A 21,022-nucleotide genomic window follows, 5' to 3' on the forward strand; every position below is an offset into this window, starting at 1 on the left:
CGACGATGATGAATGATGGTTGGGGGTTGATCGTGGTACTCCGATGCTTCTCTTTAGTGGGTCGGTGGCCTTTATCAATGGCCGAACGACCACCCTGCTCGCATATTTACGTCATATGTTATATGTTTCATATGTTATATGTTTTATTATATATTTTTACTATATATGTTTGAAGTTTGAAACACGAGAATTTCATTTGGTAGTGTCACTACAATGAAGGTTGAACCACAATAATTTCGTTTTAACATATATAATATAATTAGATCAAAAACAAGTATAATATCAACATATCAAACATATAACATATAAGATATAAAAACCATAACCAGTTTCACTCGTTACCAAATTCAGCCCCAAAGATGATACACATTGACATGAGAAATTGATTGGTGGTGCTGATGATCGCCGACATTGGCCAAATCGAACTATTTTCCAACAGGCAATCTATGATTTCACCTAATTTTTTCTAGGACTCAAGTGATCATCGACAAATCAATGATGATTGGCCTTTGGTCATGCTGCCATGGAGTTTCGTTTTGATGGTTCGTTCCTCGGGAACAATGGGCGAACGACAAGCTTCCTCTATGGAGACTCGAGGAAGAAGAATAAAGAAGAGATATTTTTGACAATATAAGCGCATTTTGGTAATTTTATAACTTTTGTCCTTATTTATGAAATCTTGTTTGGCTAATCCTTATTGGAGCACAACTCACACATTCTGTCGTTTGTGTAAATCCCTAATCTATAATTTGAATTCAATGTTTTTTATTAATTAATCTGTTTGATTTGACATCTGATCACCTATAAGCCGGTCTGTGATAATAATGTGTCATTCGATCAATCTCAACCTTTAATTTTTGTATATTGATTAGCAGTGCGTATTGAGAATCGAGTCACACTGAACCGACGATCTGATGAGAATCATGAGATGAAGTTGTATCAGGGCCTTTGCCTTTTTTCTATTAGACCTAAGTTGTTTTTTAACATATGTATTTTAATATATTATTTTATGTACGGAAGTGGGTTTTTGAACCCTAGATTATAATTCATCGCTAACCCTGCTCCATTGATAGGTACCGCACGATTGGTGGATGATTGTGAGTGAATCCTGATGGATTGATTTGACGATGGAAAGGAACAGACTGCAAAAGTATTTGTATACACCTTAATTTAACCCAAAAGACAAATTTCTCTTAATACTCTTTCCCTCCACTCTGCCCCGCCAAGCAGACTAAGGAAACGAGTGAGCGACTGGGCGACTCTTTGCTTTCTCCGCTTCGGTTTGTTTCGAAACCCTAGTATAGTTTGCCTAAAGTTATCTCTCTCAATGTCTTAGTTGTCTTCGTTGATTTTCTCTTCAATGTGCTTTGATTGGGGTTTAGAGGTTGATTTTCTTAATCCTATCTGCATGTTTGTTTGAAATCTGTGTATTGCTCTTGTATACTTGTATTTTATTTCGTTTAGTTGAATCTGAATCAGTTCTTTCCTCTCTATCCGATTTTGTATTTTGGCTCGAGAATCACCGCATGTGGATTACTCATTGATTGAAGTAGATAATCTAGTCTTCGTTAAATTTCTGATTTTCGGCTGCAGCATATAATTTAGATCACCCATTGATTGAAGTAGATAATCTAGTCTTCGTTAAATTTCTGATTTTCGGCTGCCTCATATAATTTAGATCAGGCAAACTAACGTAGGAGAAGGTTCCTATTTTCCTTTAGTAATTAGTAGATTTAGTTTAATTATTTCCTCCTCTCACTAGAAGTGTTTTTTTATAGAAGTATTAGGAGTTTTAGTGTTGGTAGGAGTTTTGTACTCTTTTAGAATGTTTTCCTAATTCTAGTATAATTAGATTACTTTCTCAGAATTAGGATCAGTTTGATTTGCTTACATAAAGGCATGAATAGTCTTGTTAGAAACAACTTTGCCATTGAATAAACTTTAAGTTTACAGTTTTATCTGTGCGTTCTGGTGGATTCCAGATAGGTTCTTGGTGGATTCTGGGTTTTCAAGAGCTAACATAGTTTAGTTCTAGTTCTTCACACTTCTGTCCCGCAACACAAACAGTCCCACATTGCAAACAATGGAACAAGCAGCTGGGTCCTCACCTTTGCCTCTACCACCTCCAAAGGTACAGCCTAATATGAAGCCAGAACAGGCAGAGTCTCCTAAGCATTCGATCATTAGCAGACGTGGATTTGGGACTAGTGGGCATAGCGTACCTTTGCTTGTCAATCACTTCAAAGTTTCTGTGAATCTCCCCGATGCAGTGTTTTACCAGTACAGTGTATGTTATAGCTTGTTTCTTTATTAATATTATATAGGATGTCATGGTAATAAGTATTACAGTGTAAAACACTAAAGCTTACTTGCTGCCACATACAGGTTTCTATTTCTACAGAAGACAATAAACCTGTAGAAGGCAAAGGAATTGGGAGAAAACTAATTGATAGGCTTTACCAAACATATTCTTCTGAACTTTCCGGAAAAAGGTTTGCATATGATGGAGAAAAGACTTTGTACACAGTTGGTCCACTACCTCAGAACAAGTCAGAGTTTACAGTGGTTCTTGAGGAGTCATTTGCCAAACAGTATGTCTATTCATTGTTCCTAGGATGGTTTTACACTAGGACATATCTTCCAGAACTTATGTTGCATGCTATTTTTTTGGTGGCAGTGAAACTGGGAGTATCGGAGGTGGTGGGAGCCCAAATGTGTCTGACAAGCGGTCAAAGCGTCATTTTCGTTCTAAGACTTTTAAGATTGATATAAGCTATGCTGCTAAGATACCTATGAAAAGTATAGCTCTTGCTCTTGAAGGAGTTGAGGCAGAAAATCTCACTCTGGATGCATTGAGAGTGCTTGACATTGCTCTAAGGCAGCAAGCAGCTGACAGGTATCAAATGTCTCTTATCTTCCTCTATGTTTTGTAAACGTATGCAACCTGTGGTTATGTTTTCCATTTGCTCTTACTCTCTTGGAATATTGTTGTTGGTTGCAAGGGGGTGTCTTTTGGTAAGGCAGTCATTTTTTCATGATGATTCAAGAAACTTGACTGACATTGGTGGAGGCGTTTCTGGTCTACGAGGTTTCCATTCAAGCTTCCGTACCACACTGGGTGGCTTGTCGCTTAATATGGGTATGTTCTTTCTTTCTTTCTTTTCGTTGCTTGGAAGTTTTTTTTTTGGAGTTCTTTCCAAGATTGGATAGTAGTGTTCTCAATCATTTAGTCTTTGATACCTCCATGTATTGTGAAGATGTATCTACGACAATGATCCTGAAACCTGGAAAAGTGATTGATTTTCTAATGGCTAACCAGAATGTACGGGAAGCCCGTTATATTGATTGGGTTAAGGTAAGAACCTGTTAGATGCTTTTTCAAGATTCATCTCTGTTGCTGTTTGTGATATGCAATTATTGTGATGTTCAGGCAAAACGAATGTTGAAAAATTTAAGGATCAAAACAACGCACAGGAACATGGAATTCAAGATCTTAGGTTTGAGTGAGAAGCCCTGTAATCAGCAATAGTATGTGTTTTAATATGCTTTTTGCTCATCTTAAGTTCAAATTTTCTTCTTTATTTGGCATCTGATAATCCTGGTGTTGTTGCAACTTTGCTCTACAAGCTTTCCTATGAAGGTGAAAAACAGTGAAACTGCTGGTGGTGAAGGGCATACTGTGGAGATTACTGTTTATGAGTATTTTGCCAAACACTGTGGCATAGAACTCACCTATTCCACATACCTGCCATGCCTTGATGTTGGGAAACCAAAACGGCCAAACTATGTGCCATTAGAGGTTTGTGAATGTCATGTGATTTCTTTTTTCTTTTTAAAATTTAAAAACAAGTAAAATTTTTCTATTTCTTTTATTTTCAACGTTTTTTTCACCTTCTAAATCTTTTTCCCCTCTTTTGGTTTGCGTTCCAGCTTTGTTCACTTGTTTCACTTCAACGTTACACAAAAGCATTATCCACCACTCAAAGAGCATCATTGGTTGAAAAGTCAAGACAAAAGCCTCAAGAGAGAATACGTACTTTGACTGATGTAGGTTTTCTCTGCTACTTCTATAATTATGTTAATATGATTGTGTTATCAATAATGGAATGTGGCGGCTTACTTTATCTGGCAGGCTGTAAGAAAGTATCGCTACGATGAAGACCCTGTGCTTGCTGCTTGCGGAATTTCCACAGACAAGCAATTGACACAAGTTGATGGTCGTGTCCTTGAGACTCCCAAGGTATGTTGTTATCTCCTTTCTCTTTGCATAAGAAAAGCTAAGCTGCACACATTCAACTCAAAATTGACTCCGGTCTCTTTTGTACATTTTTGCTCTTTTTTTTAATATACAGTTAAAGGTTGGAAATAATGAGGATTGTATCCCCCGCAACGGGCGATGGAACTTCAACAACAAGGTGATGTATTGTATCTAGACTCTAGAGGGCTGTACGGTAGATAGTCGTCAAATAATCTCACTAAAATAATTCTCTTTTGCCCCTTCTTTTAAATAATATTTATGTTCAATAGGCTTATTTTGCTACTTAATAATTATCTTTGCAATCTTAAAACAGACACTTTTGGAACCAACTCGCATCAATCAGTGGGCTGTTGTAAACTTTTCTGCACGTTGTGATACTAGCCATATTTCCCGCGAGCTGATCAATTGTGGAAGGAAAAAGGGCATTGTAAGTTTTCTATTATGAAAAATGTTATTAACTTATTATTGATTTCTCTATAAGTTTTCCTTGATTTAAATCACACCCCTCTATTCCTCATAACCTCTGGAATTAAAAGAGATGTATGTATGCATGTATCTCCATGAAGATCATCGAACGCCCACAAACACTGATTGAGGAAGATCCGCAGTCTAGAAGAGCTGGTCCAGTTGCAAGAGTAGATCTGATGTTTGAACAGATTAAGGGAAAGCTTGCCGACCCTCCACAGTTCATTCTATGTGTCTTGCCAGAGAAGAAAAACTCTGATCTTTATGGTGTGACTTTCTCCTATAATTATTTACTCATCTTACAGATATTCAATTTGAACAGTTTTCTTATATTGTTACATTATTTACTATCATTCTTTTTCTGCATTATGATAATGAAGGGCCTTGGAAGAAGAAAACTCTGAGCGATTTTGGGATTGTATCTCAATGCATTTCTCCCTCTAAGATTAATGACCAATATCTTACGAACGTTCTTCTTAAAATCAATTCCAAGGTAATCCTGGAAACTAGAACCTCAAAGAATCTTCATATGTTAGCTTGCCCCGTTAAATTACCTTTATGATTTTATTTTCTTCTTTACAGCTGGGAGGGATAAATTCCTTGTTGGCAATAGAGCATTCCTCCCGCGTCCCCTTGATAAAAGATACTCCTACTTTGATTCTGGGGATGGATGTCTCTCATGGGTCTCCTGGTCAATCTGATATCCCATCGATAGCTGCGGTAATCAGCGAGGATGCTTTCTTTTGTAGCATTTTAACTTTTGGGTATCTTTTAGTTTGGTTGTAGTTTTTCACTTGGTCAAGTTGGTAGCAATTCTTCTGATCTATGCTAATTAACTGAACTCTTAGGTTGTTGGTTCTCGATGTTGGCCGCTTATTTCAAGGTATAGAGCAGCTGTAAGAACACAATCACCCAAGGTTGAGATGATTGATGCTTTATACAAGCCATCTCCCAATGGGAAAGACGATGACGGTATTATCAGGTGCTTAAGCAATTATTGTTTCTTTGAGCTGCTATCTGAATCTATTTAGCCATTATTCCACACAAAATGTGGAATTTTAAGTTTTAACATTTGTTACAGGGAACTGCTTCTGGATTTCTATAGAACAAGCCAAGGCCGCAAACCAAAACAGATTATTGTGTTCAGGTATCACTATTTGTGTTCTGACTTCTGAGATTCTCTGATGCCAATCTGATAATCATTGGAGGAACTTTAGATCTTTTTAATCTTGTTATCATAGGACTTTTGGTGTTTGGGGTGGGGAGAAGGCGGAAGAGGTTAAGTGTCAGGCTAAAATCTGTAGGGTTTTAGTGAAAATGTTGAGAATTGTAGAATATGATTTTAACTCGTATAATCATCATCATTGCATTTGCAGCATGAGTAATTGCCCATTAATATTCGCTCTGCTAATTGGATATAAAATAATAGAAATGCTGACTTGATGGGTCTTCTTTGAGACAACGTCCCTCTTTTTTTGAAAGTAACAGTATCTTTTAGAATTTATCTTATTCTTCCAGTCTTATTTTTTTTGAATCCTTAAAACCACTGTCCCTTATATGCATATTGCAAATATTCCTCGAAACAACCTCTCCACATGTTATGTGGGGGTAAGGTCTAGGTATATTTTGCCTGTCCCCGACCCCGCCCATTACGGGAGCTTTGTGCACGGGTGTTGTTTACCAAAATGTATAGAAGAAATGATAACCATTAGGAAAATTGCTGAGTGGTATCATTCATGTAAATTGTCGGATTGATAATTTTTCCCAGGCTAGCTAGCGATGTCTTTTTGTCCACTTGGTGATGAAATTATGACCTTGTCTACCCAAATATGTTGTTGCATGTTAGATGTTTATTATTAATAATGTTAGTTTCCTTTGGGTAGGAGACTTTCAATAGGGTTTTAAGTATTACGATATATGTTTTGGAATTAAAGTGGAGACATTGTTTTGCTAAGACTTTGATCCTTTGCATGATACTGTACTTTTTTTGGAACATTGGTACAGAAATTCTTATCGCACTAATTGCTGTGCTATTCAAGAAGATTCTGCACTTAATTTTGGGTTTCTTTTCAATGTTTTTTCAAATGCTGATTTCTCTTGATTAATACAATTTTTTGTTCTCAGGGATGGAGTTAGTGAATCACAATTCAATCAGGTTTTGAACATTGAGCTAGATCAAATTATAAAGGTTGTTCTAGTGCAGTAATTTCTTTTTGATTTGTTCAGACTTACTTTCCATTTCCAAGTATGTGTGGAACTTTGAATACCTTATATTATTATCTAGGATGGTCAATCCTAGTTCCCTATGTGTCATAGTTCGTGTGATGCAGACAAGTGTTACTCTATGTTGAATTAGGTCTGCTTTTTACTTGTTAAAGCTGATAATGCGATGAAGTTCTTTGGAGTTTCAATCTTTTGTTTTTTGAGTCCTGCATGGAGGTCTTTTTGTCTACGGACTCTGGATAGCAGCACCTGCCGACTGGTGATGGTGATATGTGTATTCCTTTCCATGGTAATTATAACTAATGCCGTGAATGTCTCTTATTACAGGCCTACCAGCTTCTAGGTGAGGTTGATGTTCCCAAGTTCACAGTAATTGTGGCTCAAAAGAATCATCATACGAAGCTGTTTTTGGCTAATGGCCCTGAGAATGTTCCTCCTGGTCATCTTCTTTGTGAAACCTTTTCATTTGTTCTACTTATTGCTAACCATGTTTATTTACTCTTTATCTCTTGCTGTGCTTGTGTGTCGCCAGGTACTGTTGTGGACACCAAGATCGTGCATCCTAGAAACTATGATTTTTATATGTGTGCTCATGCGGGAATGATAGTGAGTTTGCTCTTTGTTTCATTTTTCAGCTGCATGTGTAATTCATTAGTGATGCAGGCGGGCCCCACCCCACAGAGGTCCTCCCTCTCGAGGGCGTGGGCTGTCAACCCCGAGCCCGTCGAAACCCCTCCATGGGCCACGGGCCTAAGGGCCTAGCCCACCCGCAACAGGCCTGCAGGCCGCACACTCCAACCCATCACGAGCCTTGCGGCCACGCAGGTTGTTGATGCTGGGATTCGAACCCCAGCACCCTTTAACACTAAGGCGTTACGCCTTAGCATCAACCATCGAGCTGCAGCTCGATGGTTGATGCTAAGGCGTAACGCCTTAGTGTTAAAGGGTGCTGGGGTTCGAATCCCAGCATCAACAACCTGCGTGGCCGCAAGGCTCGTGATGGGTTGGAGTGTGCGGCCTGCAGGCCTGTTGCGGGTGGGCTAGGCCCTTAGGCCCGTGGCCCATGGAGGGGTTTCGACGGGCTCGGGGTTGACAGCCCACGCCCTCGAGAGGGAGGACCTCTGTGGGGTGGGGCCCGCCTGCATCAATTAGTCTGTGGTTTGAGACTTGAGAGAGTACCACAATGTTTTCAAACACTGCTATCCAAGGAATACATTGTTAATATTTGAGTTCAGCTAGAGAAATCAGCATCTTAGTTAGTGAGTGGCATGTAAGCATTTTTTGTGCTAACTAATTCTACAGCTGATTCCTCTGTTTCTAATGCTATTCTGTTATAATAGGGGACTTCTAGGCCTGCACATTATCATGTCTTGATTGATGAAATTGGATTTTCTGCTGATGACCTTCAACATCTTATCCATTCCTTGTCATATGTGTAAGCTCTCACATTTCATTTGTTTTGTTTTTGAATTGTGGGATATTAGTAATCCGTTGATTGACATATTATTTGCTTTGGCGTAATCCAGTTATCAAAGGAGTACTACAGCGATTTCAATCGGTAACTCACTGTTGTGTACCTTTATGCATGAATTACACAAGTTATTTAGATGCTTTCACCGTCTCACCATAAATGTGTATTCGACAGTTGCTCCAATATGTTACGCCCACCTTGCTGCAGCCCAAATGGGGCAATTTTTGAAGTTCGAAGATTTCTCAGAAACCTCTTCAGGCCAGAGAAGCTTGACATCAGCAGGGAGTGTCCCTATCCCAGAGCTACCTAGGCTGCACAAGAATGTCCAGAGTTCAATGTTCTTCTGTTAAGTTGCTGTTGCTGCTGACAGTTCTTCACTACAACAGCAGCTTAACTTCACCAGCTTTTCTAATATCAGTACATATACCCCTGGGTAGTTAGCCATACACATTATGTAGGTGATCGCAAAGTATTTAAGATTAGATGGAAAGAAAGTTCTTCGATTGGAAGAGGGTAAATATCAATAGGTGCACAGATACAAAAATGACATCATAGTTTTGAATTTTTTGGGATGATCAATTTGTTACATTGTTAACAGTACTTGCCGATTTGATACCAGTGCTTCCCCACTAGTAGAATTCGTGATCCTAGTTTTCCCATTATGTTCCAAGCGTTGGCTGCTTGCATTTGCTTTGTCTTAACTTTTAATTAATCAGTCGTCCCATTCTTTAGTGTTTCTCTAGGGTAGCTATAGAAGCCCATCATTGAGAAAGCCCACTTAATTCTCAAGCATTGACGCACGTCATAGGGCCTTGCAACGACTGGGCCGTTAAATCACAAAATTGGGCTGCTGCTGGACTTTGGTTGGTTCAACATAGCCTGGAGCAGCTGGAAAGCTCCCTGGCCCCACCAGCCCATACAGTCTCTTTCAGGCCCTTCTATCTCTTTCTTTGTTCCTTGGGAAATTTGGGACTAATAAGAGTGCAAAACGGTTCGTTTTAGTAAATGAGGAAATTCAAATGCTCCCATCCCATGTGGGAACCTCAGAAACCAAAATGGGAATTCAGGTCAAAAAGTCAGAGCGTTCTCACTAGACCAAGGCTGACGTGTTGCTTCATATGTCACAATGGCATCATTGGCATGTAAATGAGGAATCAAGTGCTAACGAAACCACCAAAGGTGTTCTGTCTACCCAATCAGGACTGTACATACAATCAGACCACTGTCCTTCCAATTCTTGTTTCCACCAAGTCAATGGCATGATGGGGGGAATGTAAATACCTTTGATCTATTTAAAATCCAGTGAATAATCTCTAACCGCTGACAGTGAATAATTGACAGCGTAGGACCCACTTTAGTCTCTGACGGAAGACTTAGACATAATAACTACCCTCTGCGTGCACAATAGCCTTCAGATGTATCATATTTACAAACAAAATTTTAAGAAAAGGACTCATTTGACCAACAAAATTTACAGGAGATTTCTTGATCCCCAATCTTCGTTGATGCCAAAGTTACCCTCCGGGCTGCATATGTAATAGCCAAATTGACATTTTGTACCAATTGGGTTAGATTGGCCTGATTTGGTGATAATTTAGTGATAGAATTTCTCTTGTCAAATTATCTGTACTCAGTATGTTCTATGTTCGATCTGCATTAGGGTCAATATCCTTATGACATGGGTTTTGACCCAATCTATTTATTGTTATGTGAAAATTTTTTGTGCGAACTGACATGACGATCCAAATTTAGGTCTCTATCAGTTGTTCAAAGTACAAACATTTATGTTTTTATTCTCGGTTAAAAAAATCGACATTTTATTTTAAGATGACCCACTTTTATTTTTGGTATATTTATTCACAAGCATTATGTTGCGAAGGAGAGGGACTTGTACAGATTATTCTCCAACTACATGCTATTATTGCTCTCTTAATTAAAGACGATATAATCTTAATTCGATATTTGTAATTATAATTAGTAAGTCAATTAATACTCCATTTCTCTACCACCAAAATAAGATATGAGAAATAAAATTGCAACTACTACTAGATTAAGGATGCGTCATGAATGTGTATAAATGATAATTACTTTTAACCAACCATTATTAAGAGGTAAACCATGGCATTAATACTCTTTTAACCACTCACACATCACATGTTGGCATTATTAATTTTTTATTTAATATAGAAAAATGTCTATTACTTACTTAAAGGAGCAAAAAATTAATTTCTTGCACTTAAATATTTTTTTTTTTAACTTTCTTTAAGAAAATTTAAAAATATTAGAAAACAGGGTTATTTTGGTATTTTAGATCTTTATGTGGCGTCGTCTCGTATAATAGCCGTCACAATCTCTCTTCTTGATGCGCAGCCCAGTAACCCTTTACCATAGCCAATCTGTCTTTTCTTTCACTGTCCTTGATTTGTGGGTCCCAATAGATGAAATACGGGAGCCCAAAATTAATAAGGCTTGCGAATCCAATGGCGGAGATTCCTCGAATCTCTACCTAAACATCTACGAAAACATAAAATAAAAACGAAATTACGAAGAAAATGCAGATATTTCTTTAGTGATTTCGCGCCTTACCTTTTGTCGAAATTACAAAAAGGCCCAAGCAGACCTAATGATTTGTAAATTGAGGCTACTACTATATAAGAGTCATTCATGAAGGAAGGTATTTGGGTGTTTGAAACGGGCCCCACTTGGAATTAAAACCAATGGCCCACATCTTGCCACCGCCCCCTAAGTTGGGTTCTTTGACGGTGACGATTTTGTTAAATAATACTTTTTATTTGCGATTTTTTGAGGAATGAAATTACATACCGTGGTTTTCACGCCTTGTTTCTGTGCCCATAACGACGTAAATACCCTTGACCATTATAATTAATACCAAGTTCTCCTTTCGTAGTAAATTAAGTGTTCATAATAGTAAATTTTGGTAAAGCTGCAAAATATTAATGATAACAATAACATAAATATAGAAGATTTTAGTAAATCGGAGGGTTGACCCAATTGATTCTTGAAATTCTATGTAAATTTATGGGACATAGGATTGAAATCTCTCACAAATACTTTGGATCACACCATTTGATAAAACGTCAACGACTTATAATAATCCTGTTAAGAAAATTTTCAATGGGGCGATGCACGAGTTCTTGAGTTTACTCAGTCGCAATGGGTCCAAAAGGCTCGGCTTTAAAAAGATTTTCACGATACAAAAAAAGGAAAAAATCCCTATTAAACAATAATCATGGAAACAATTTATAATGCTCATGAGATACAAAACCTTGTGTGTATATATATATATATATGATTGCATTAATTAAGGAAGTAGTTAAAGACTTGAAGTAAACATGAAAAGCCCATGCCCTTATGTCACTCTTACAGTCTTACAGAACAGTTTTATATCCGTACGTTACTGTAACTGTTCACGCTATTAGGGGCGATGTAGGAATTTCACTAAACAACTCAATTTTTTGGGCAGCTTCAGTTTCCCATTCAGGCGAGGAGATCCGAAAATTTCACACAGAGAACCAGAAAAAGAGAAGAAAAGAGAGAGAAGAAAACAAATACTAAAAAAGGGGAATTTTTCGAGTCCGAATATTTTTTGGAGATTTCTCTTTTGCGATTCCGAAACCTTTCCCTCTCTCACATTTCCTTATTCAATACACACAACCTTCGATCGTTTCACAGCTCGCTTACGATGAAGAACTTATTTATTGCTCTTATTGCATATGTTTGATCGTGTTTATTGCGTTTGATTGTTCAGAGAGGATCGAGTATTGTGTTTAGGTTTTTGATTGTTGATAGTAAGTTGTAACTGTGTTAAGGATCTTATACAATTTCCGTGCCACCAATGCCTGATAATCGGCAGGTTAAGAGTAATGCCGTATCAAATCAATCGGCTGATGGCATAGAAGGTACTGCGTTCAATTTTTCCCGTTGAAACTTGAAGGCATAGAGATCTTAAAGAATTTCTGATATATACTTGGTGTCAAATTGCTTAATTTGTGGTATTGTTTGGTAGATGTCACTTTATATGTGTACTTATAGTAAGAAGTTTCCATCTGGGTTTTCAAAACTATATTTGATGCAATAAAATTGACAATCTGAAAAGTTAGGTTTTTAATTATAATTTAAAATTGCCCTTTTTGCTTGAATATGTTAAATAATTGGAAATTGATTAAGTTAAGTGTTTGGCTCTTTCTTCTAGTTTCCTGGTATGTGTTTGTGCTTTTGATAGCTTTGATCATGGATGTATGCCTCTGAGGGGTTCTAATTTGATGATCTGGGCTTCTTTTGTGCTACATAGAAGCGATAAGGCGGTTGAAAGTTAATGATAGTCAAGAGCCTGGTGGCCTGGTTCAATCAAGGCCCTATCCGGATCGCCCTGGTGAACCAGATTGCTTGCATTATTTAAGGACTGGGATGTGTGGTTATGGAAGCAATTGCCGCTTCAATCATCCTTCTGATGCTACACAGGTAATGTAGTTTTTCTCTATGAGTAAGGTCTTACTTTTTAGGGCGACCACGCTTAGTTTTCCTTTAGGGAAGCGAGTGGTTTCAATAGTTTTCCTGATTCTATACAGGTAATTTAGTTTTTCATTATTAATAAGATCGTACATTATACGGTGACCCTTATGTGAAATTTAGGCGTTCCTTTCTATTATGAAGTTTAGTTATCAAAGATGTGAATTGTGTTTGTTGATGAGCAATTTTCTCTTGCGTTTTGATGTTATTCATCCATGGTTTTGCATTGTATTTTGTGTTGTAGCATATGCTTTTGGTGGGTTCTGATCCCGTCACTATTCATGCAGGGTGATCAGGTTAAAGAAGAACTCCCAGAAAGATTTGGGCAACCTGACTGTGGGGTATTGTTTCTCCCTGGTTTAAACTGCTGCGGTTTTTTTCTTTTCCACATAACTTATTGTTTGCCTTTTCTTTTTTTCATTTGGCACAGAGGAGATATTCATTGCTTATATAATGGCTTGTTTGAGTTATAAGAAGTTTTTTGCTTAAAAGTCCAAACTGTCAATATAATAGATTCTTTCCGAAAGTTTAATAAAAGGTAGTTCAATTGAAATTGCTCTGACTACCGTCTACTTGAAGAGGTTGTTGGAAAGAGAGTTTATTTGTGCCATTTAGTTTTATTTTCTTTTCCCCTGCATTTTAGATATTTTTTCCCCTTCTCCTTCACCACTGAATATGACTGTCAGAATTTTAATAATATCGATTGTTTTATCGATTACAATGACTAAGTTTCTGATTCAGGAAGATGGAATATTTGGTTGTTTTCTGTAAGTGATATTGTGTCAGTTTATACTCGGCTGGTATATGTACTGTAAAAACTTTTCCCTGGAAACTTGTAAAATTAATTTATAGAGAACTAGAAAGATATTATGTGTTTCAGACAGAAAAGTAAACTTTGTAACTTGGCTATCCGTGGTATATGCTTGTTTGAAATCCTTTGACTTGATGAGAATAATATGAGGCTTGTAAATCATTCATCTGTAATACTAGTTATGTTGCCTTCTGGTGCATTTACGATTATCTGCTTCCAAATATGCCTTGCAGTATTTTCTAAAGACAGGGACCTGCAAATATGGATCAACATGTAAATATCATCACCCAAGGGACAGAAATGGGGCGGGACCTGTATTGTTCAACATTCTTGGACTTCCCATGCGGCAGGTTTTACTTCTTTTGACATCCTCATCCTTTATCTGTGAATACTTCTCCACTTGATCTAGGTTGATCAATAAATTTCTAATTTTCATTTTATACGGGTGTAGATTTCTTAGGGAACAAAATGTAAAGTCTTTGTTTATACATGATTTTGTGCCAGGATGAGAAGTCATGCCCTTATTACATGCGGACTGGATCCTGTAAATTTGGAGTTGCGTGCAAGTTCCACCATCCCCAGCCTGCATCTCTTGGAACTAGCTATCCAGTTGCTGGACCTGCTGCCTTTGTTTCTACAGGACCATCAGCCATTCCCTCAGCAGCCCCCCCTTACTTGGGTGGTCCTCCAACTTGGTCATTACCAAGAGCTCCATATATGTCTGGTCCACGTTTACAAGGTCCTCAAACCTATGTTCCTGTTGTTTTTTCTCCTTCTCAAAGCATTGTAACTGGTCAAGGCTGGAATACTTATGTGGTGAGTACATGTCCTTTTGAGCTGGATACTATCGACGTTGCTATTATTTGTTGAACTTGGCATCTTGATATCGAAGATTCTTCTTTGCAAATTGTTTGTTGTTGCATTTTGGCTGTTTCTGAGCTGGTCCGCTGGATAATAAATGGTTTTTTCAACCTCTACTAGATACTTCCCTTTCTTACTTTGATATAGATATGGAAAGATTCAGTTTTAAAATTTTTGTGATCCATGTCTGTACTTATAGTTATTTAAGTAAATCTTCTAATTTTTTATCATTACACCTTTTATCTAGTTTTATTGACTGCGTAATGGAAAAACTCTTAGAGGACCCTGCTGTTGTTATGATCACCTCTGTTGTACATGTATCTGGCAACTTTACTATGTAGGATGATGTAAAGGGCAAACAAGGATTAAGAAGGATTATTAATAAAATCTAGAACCTTGGTGGATGAATTTCAACCGTACCTTGTGTGGATTGTTGGAGATCATTATCTTATTTTTGGGAAAAGAAATGAAGTTCGTGCAATATGATTGTAAGTGTAGTTTATTTTCCTTGTAAGCTATCTGTGAACAAATTGTACACCATTTCACCCAAATACTAGAATGTTTATTGGTTTACTTTTGCAAAGTTGATTGTATAGTCTGTTTATATATGGGTCTAAAGCGTGTTCTGTTTCTGCTTTACTATACATGCTATTTTACTCTGGTAGGAGTTTGACCTTTGAATGTCTTGTAACATTGTTATCCTGCATGCATTGATGTTTGGGAGTGGTGATCTAATCAGGCTGTAGGATTTAAACCCATAATGTATTCCCTTGAGGATGAATGCCAGCTTAGAAGTAATAATAATTTCAAACAAACATCATATTAATCATTTTTGGGTTTTTTATATTATGCAGCTTAGATATTGCACAAAAGTTGAATTCTCTGTGCTACTTTTTTGTTGGTTCAGAAATTGCTCACTTTATAGCCTCAATGTTTGCTTTTCTAGGAAATTTGTGCTAGGGGTGTGTAGAGATCAAATGTGTTAGGGAAATGTGAACACGAATGCATAAACATTTACATTAATAAATAGGTTGTTGATCTCGTAGTGGATAGATAACTGCAAGCTGAAATGTGCAACTCACAGCAGGGAAAGTCTTCTCATCATGTTATGTTTAAGAGTTTCCTATTGATTGAACATATATGGTGCTCTTTCAAAATGAATACAATCAGCAAGTGAAAGAAATTATTGATCTTGTCTTGCATTCTGAATGTGGTATGAAGAAGTGACGAAAGTTGTGAGCTGATATCTTTACATTTAGTTGTATATGCATAATGCGTCATCTTCTTAACTGGGCTTAGAGAAGTACATCCAAACACAAAACCTATCTTCACATCTTTTGACTTGTCTTTGGGTTTGCTTACTGTGAGGTTCTTTCTTCGTGCATTTTGTTTTTCAAATGATTTTCAGAGTTGACATTATTTTTGTTCATCTTATTTTTCATTTGATGCTATTCTCTTTGAGCAGGGGAACCTGAGTCCTGCATCTTCCACCAATATTCTTGCTTCCAATATTGTTTACAACTCTAGAAATCAAGGTGACTTGAGTTCCAGTGGGCAGCTGCAGATGGTATCAACACCAAGTCATAATTTCCCAGACAGACCTGACCAACCAGAGTGTCGCTATTTTATGAGCACTGGAACATGCAAGTATGGATCTGATTGCAAGTACCATCATCCAAAAGAAAGGATCGCACAACCACATTTTGATTACGGGCCTCCTTCAAGACCTGTAAGTTTTGCGAGATGTTTAGTACTCAGTGAAATGCATTTTTTTTTTGCTGACTTTGACTTATTAATTTATATTCTTTAAAAGTAATTTGAATTATTCATCTGAGGATACAAGACAATGCTGCATGTGATCACGAAACACCATGGACACAATTATGAGAGCATTTGTATTTTGTTTGGGAATGATGTTGATTACTTCGAAAATTTTGATTCTTATCATTGTTTTTACTTATGCAGGGGCGAGCTGTATGTTCAACCTACAGTTCGTATGGACTCTGCAAGTATGGGTCAAGTTGCAGATTTGACCATCCCTTTGTGGAATATCCTTATGGTTTGAGTCTGCCTCAGCTACCTGTACTTGATCCGTCTTTCACAACTTATCCAATCATGCAAGCAGCCCATTTGTCTGAAACTTCTCCATCGTCAAAGGTACCTAGTTGGGTTCGAAGTCCAAATGCTGCAAGCAACAAGCAAGATAATTCAGTTACAAAGGATTCAGATGATCCACCTGAGGAGGGTAGTTCCCCACCACATTTGTCACAGACTTCGTCAGAACCTTCACATGATTAAGTCAGTTGAAGTTGTTCAATTTTGTTCTCATTGACTCTTGCTTTTTGATACCGAGTATTTTCTTATGACATGCACCTCCTGCCTCACATTTTACCTGTGGTTTCTGGAATGAAAGTAGATTTTTTTTTCAAAATCATTGTAATGAACAAAATTTTGGGGCAGGGACGAACATTTTTTTTTGTGATGAATAAAACACAGGTGAAGAAATTGTAACACATTAAAGTTATTTTTCTTGGATGCTAGCTACAATTTATCGACACGGATTTGTTCATTTTTATCAATTTGGATGCAAATGTTCGACTGATTGAGCGAACCCATTGCTCTCTTGTGATACTGGAATTTTTGCATTATAACCACTGAATGTTCACATATTTCAACTTGAGAATTCAAAGTTGAAAATTGTTCAAATGCACACATGAGCGGATAATTAAGTGAACCAAGCAGTCATGTTATATGTCACAGACTAGGATGTTCCTTTCCGGCCAAACCACGAGCAGCAGCCTCTACAAGTCTACTGCAACCATGTGAGCTCCACATCAATATTTCGAGACTTCTCCTTGTTTTTTTTTTTGTCAATATCTGGCAGTGCAGAAGGATTAAACAATTGGAAATTATTGTTAGGATGGAGTATGGAGGCACAATGGAAGGGGAGAATTCTGTCAATATGACTATTTATGTTGGGCATAATTAGGCATTCATCGATCCTTTTAGGTCTTAGGATCGCCTACTCTTTTTAGACAATTTGTTGTCAAGTTAATATGCAATAATAGATAATTATTGAACAAATATATGCTTAAAATAATTATTTTTTTAAAGAAATTAAGTCAGTGGTGTCTGTGGGCTGGTCTTGAAAGTGGCTAGCCAGTCAGTGGTGTGGGGCCCTGGCCATTAAGGTGTTGAAGCTTGAGCTGTACGTATGTTACCGTGTCCTGAAATTATATACGCTGCCCAACACAAAAATGGGATATCATCATCCACCCTCCATTGACACAAAACAACTATAAGTAAAGAGTATGTGACACCCATACCCTGGTATTTGTACAATAGTTGTGATGTGGATTCTAACCGCTAGTTTCTCAGTTATTCTAATTGTCCTCTGATATCTCAATTATTCCACTGTTGAATTGTATGTATAAGATTTCATATGTATCATATGAAATCCCAACAATTAAGATAACTGAAAATCCCAACAGCTGAGATAACTGAAATCTCAAATGTTGAGATGTTTATCATCTTCGTTTGCACAATAATAACTATGTTAACATACATAAATTTCTTACCTGATGATAAAATAAGTGGGGCTAAAACCCTACATGTGGAATCAAACTCATAACCTTTCAAGTCTATACAGTTTAGTGTGGAAAAATCACCAACTAAACTGCCACTCATGTGATTGATATTATCATAATTCTTCATCTTAATTTATATATTGTTAAAGAATTATATTTTAATCATAATAAAATAGAATAAATGATTAAGATATACGAGATACCATTGCCTTATAAACAACTTTACTTTAAAAAAAAAATTTACTTAACTAGAGTTACTAGACAACCATTTCAAATTCATATCAATTTATTAATTTATTAAATAATAAAATTATAAGTTATAAAATTATTCAACGATAATGGAGAGTCGTGGCTGTGGAACATAAACTTGTCCCGTTTCAATTCACAGTAGATAAAATGACATTTTCGTCTTTTCACATCCCCAGCATCACGCCTAAATCATAGAAAGCAGAGAACGGGGCTCACCGGTTCCCGAAAAAAGAAGAAAAGCAAATCCAAGGAGGAGAAGAGGAGAAGAGAAGAAAACAGTAATTCAGACAAATAAAGAGAGAACAAAATCATGATTGAGAGACAAAAGTTAACATAATCTCTTTCAAAGGAGTGGTGGTGGCGGTCTCCATACCCTAAAATCTCCATATTCCTCCCCACCCACCATCTCCGGAAAATCCGAAATCTCCTTATCCAGTTCAGACATGCGGAGGGGGAGGACAGCCAAGGCGGCGGATCCGGCGGTGGTTGAAACTATACTGTCGAAGCAGCCACAGCGTCAAACAATGGGGTCCAAGGAAGTCAGATTTAGGGGCGTTAGGAAGCGGCCCTGGGGCCGATTCGCTGCCGAGATCAGGGACCCGTCGAAGAAGACACGTGTCTGGCTCGGTACGTTCGACTCGGCTGAGGACGCGGCTCGAGCATACGACACCGCGGCGAGGTCTCTACGCGGACCGAAGGCGAAGACTAACTTTCCTTTGCCGAATAATCAGACTCAGATTCATCTGTATCACCAACATATCGCTGATTCCAATTCCGACGCCGTTCAGGTTAATAGGCCGACGAGCAGCGGAATGAGTTCGACTGTGGAGTCGTTTAGTGGACCTAGGGTTTCGAATCCGATGCTTTCGGTTACCCAGGTCGCCCGGAGACCCTTACAGCCGGTCTCACCGGAGGATTGTCACAGCAACTGTGATTCGTCATCCTCCGTTGTTGATGATGCCGATGATTGTTACGTGCTTTCCTCGTCTTTCGGTAAAGTCCTGCCATTTGATCTGAACTTACCTCCTCCGGTAGACGACATTGATTTCGGCGGCGAAGATCTAGAAGCTACTGCTCTCTGCCTCTGATGGGTCGCCCTGAATTGACTGGTCATTTTTTCTATTTTATTCTAATTTTATGTCTAATTTTCTCTGGAGGATGATTAAAGAAAGATAATTGGGTACTTGGTGGAGGAAGAACATTTGAGTTTTTGTCACTTTTGTGCTTCTGTTATGTGTTACATAATGGTTACTTTTCTGTATTTCGACATGGTTATGTGATCTGTGGTGTTTCTTCAACATGACGAGATTTAATCTTCTCTGTGTGGTTAAAGGAGTTGCTGTCTTATTTACAAGATTGTTGCCTGATAAGGAGTGTGATCTTCTGAGCTGAATAGCTGATACATATCATCCACCTATTGTGTACATAAAAAACAGTAACAGTTCGGCTTCTGCCATTGGAATCATGGAGTTTTTGTTCTTTGTGTTCAAACTTCAAAGAGTTAGTCTGGTGTTTTACATATATGGAATGATTGATCTGTTGCAGATTTGCTTTGGAAGCCTGAGCTAGTGTTTCTTGTTCTGTTTTTTTCCCTGCATTATTATTGGGGTTTCATATATTTTGTGTTTGGGTATAAGAACAAAACAACTCTAAGCATTTGCTATTGTGAACTGCGGTGTTCAAAGCCAGTGAACAAAGATGGCCACTGTTCTGTTTATGAGAGGAGGAAGAAGGGGGGTGGGATGATCTTGTTTGGTGTTGTACGCATGTATAGCCCAATGCCCTGGCAATGGCACCTTTCCCTAGCTTTACTCTTCAACATCAGGTGCATGGATCAAAGCAATCTTTGACCGACTCTTCTTTCTTTTCAGTTTTCCCAATATCTTATACCCTAAAAAATACAAGTTGATTACAGTTCCTGCTATGGAACACCATAATCTTCAGAAGTTTTATGCAATCTTATGGTTGGATTCACCCGCAAGGGAATTGTACTTGAATTTTACTTTATGAACTGTTTCACACTGGGTGCTGCAGTGGGTTTTCTTAAAAAGGTGCAAGTGAGGCGTAGAACTGTAGAAGTTTTTTTTTTTGGTTTAATGGCGAGGCCTAGAGGGTTTTGGTGCTGTAGTAATATGATGAATACCCACCCCGGCTCATAAGGCCCAAGGTAGAACTACAACCCAGAAAACTGGCTTACTAGGTTTTTGGTGCTGTAGTAATATGATGAATACCCACCCCGGCTCATAAGGCCCAAGGTAGAACTACAACCCAGAAAACTGGCTTACTAGGTGAGGGTGTCTTGGATCCTTATAAACTAGAGTTGGTAGCCCTATTTTTTCGATGTGGGATACTCATCAAACCACAAACCACCCCCCTTGGACAGCCGACGTCCACGGCGGCTACGCGGCTTACTAGGTGAGGGTGTCTTGGATCCTTATAAACTAGAGTTGGTAGCCCTATTTTTTCGATGTGGGATACTCATCAAACCACCCCCCTTGGACAGCCGACGTCCACGGCGGCTACGCTCGCAGCCCTATTTTTTCGATGTGGGATACTCATCAAACCAC

At 38.0% G+C, this 21,022-nt stretch overlaps 3 protein-coding genes across 7 annotated transcripts; all 3 read left to right on the forward strand.

Moving 5' to 3' along the window:
- The first annotated feature begins 1,108 nt into the window (after nt 1-1,108).
- On the forward strand, nt 1,109-9,105 carry LOC120000282 (protein argonaute 16). Of its 5 annotated transcripts, XM_038848289.1 has the most exons (23): nt 1,116-1,280; nt 1,983-2,287; nt 2,386-2,591; nt 2,678-2,896; nt 3,003-3,139; nt 3,258-3,355; nt 3,431-3,528; nt 3,628-3,799; nt 3,931-4,047; nt 4,133-4,240; nt 4,353-4,415; nt 4,572-4,685; nt 4,825-4,990; nt 5,104-5,216; nt 5,306-5,443; nt 5,572-5,705; nt 5,805-5,870; nt 6,848-6,911; nt 7,274-7,385; nt 7,479-7,552; nt 8,287-8,381; nt 8,473-8,504; nt 8,592-9,105. In XM_038848289.1, exons 2-23 carry the CDS (start codon nt 2,084-2,086, stop codon nt 8,765-8,767), a joined length of 2,706 nt encoding a protein of 901 aa, XP_038704217.1. In that variant the 5' UTR covers nt 1,116-1,280; nt 1,983-2,083; the 3' UTR covers nt 8,768-9,105. The 5 variants fall into 5 exon arrangements, with proteins under 5 accessions (XP_038704218.1, XP_038704214.1, XP_038704216.1 ...); XM_038848286.1 differs by having other exon boundaries at nt 1,114-1,280; nt 7,274-7,552; XM_038848288.1 differs by having other exon boundaries at nt 1,114-1,280; nt 2,036-2,287; nt 7,274-7,552.
- Nucleotides 9,106-11,943: 2,838 nt separating this feature from the next.
- Nucleotides 11,944-17,143, forward strand: LOC120001001 (zinc finger CCCH domain-containing protein 3-like). Its single transcript, XM_038849210.1, has 7 exons — nt 11,944-12,337; nt 12,730-12,899; nt 13,235-13,288; nt 13,992-14,108; nt 14,263-14,574; nt 16,085-16,348; nt 16,585-17,143. Exons 1-7 carry the CDS (start codon nt 12,274-12,276, stop codon nt 16,915-16,917), a joined length of 1,314 nt encoding a protein of 437 aa, XP_038705138.1. The 5' UTR covers nt 11,944-12,273; the 3' UTR covers nt 16,918-17,143.
- A 1,473-nt stretch (nt 17,144-18,616) lies between these two features.
- On the forward strand, nt 18,617-19,771 carry LOC120001102 (ethylene-responsive transcription factor 3-like). Its single transcript, XM_038849347.1, has one exon. The coding sequence runs from the start codon at nt 18,899-18,901 to the stop codon at nt 19,541-19,543; it is 645 nt and encodes a 214-aa protein (XP_038705275.1). The 5' UTR covers nt 18,617-18,898; the 3' UTR covers nt 19,544-19,771.
- Nucleotides 19,772-21,022: the final 1,251 nt, after the last annotated feature.

The sequence above is a fragment of the Tripterygium wilfordii genome, chromosome 6 (assembly GCF_013401445.1).
Source record: "Tripterygium wilfordii isolate XIE 37 chromosome 6, ASM1340144v1, whole genome shotgun sequence".
NCBI lineage: Eukaryota > Viridiplantae > Streptophyta > Magnoliopsida > Celastrales > Celastraceae > Tripterygium > Tripterygium wilfordii.

Coding starts and splice junctions, on each gene's coding strand:
- LOC120001102 (XM_038849347.1), top strand. CDS start 18,899: ATGCGGAGGGGGAGGACAGCCAAGGCGGCGGATCCGGCGGTGGTTGAA.
- LOC120001001 (XM_038849210.1), top strand. CDS start 12,274: ATGCCTGATAATCGGCAGGTTAAGAGTAATGCCGTATCAAATCAATCG. Junction 12,338..12,729: donor ATCGGCTGATGGCATAGAAG/GTACTGCGTTCA, acceptor TGTGCTACATAG/AAGCGATAAGGCGGTTGAAA. Junction 12,900..13,234: donor ATCCTTCTGATGCTACACAG/GTAATGTAGTTT, acceptor CTATTCATGCAG/GGTGATCAGGTTAAAGAAGA.
- LOC120000282 (XM_038848286.1), top strand. CDS start 2,084: ATGGAACAAGCAGCTGGGTCCTCACCTTTGCCTCTACCACCTCCAAAG. Junction 3,140..3,257: donor TGGCTTGTCGCTTAATATGG/GTATGTTCTTTC, acceptor TGTATTGTGAAG/ATGTATCTACGACAATGATC. Junction 5,217..5,305: donor TTCTTAAAATCAATTCCAAG/GTAATCCTGGAA, acceptor TCTTCTTTACAG/CTGGGAGGGATAAATTCCTT.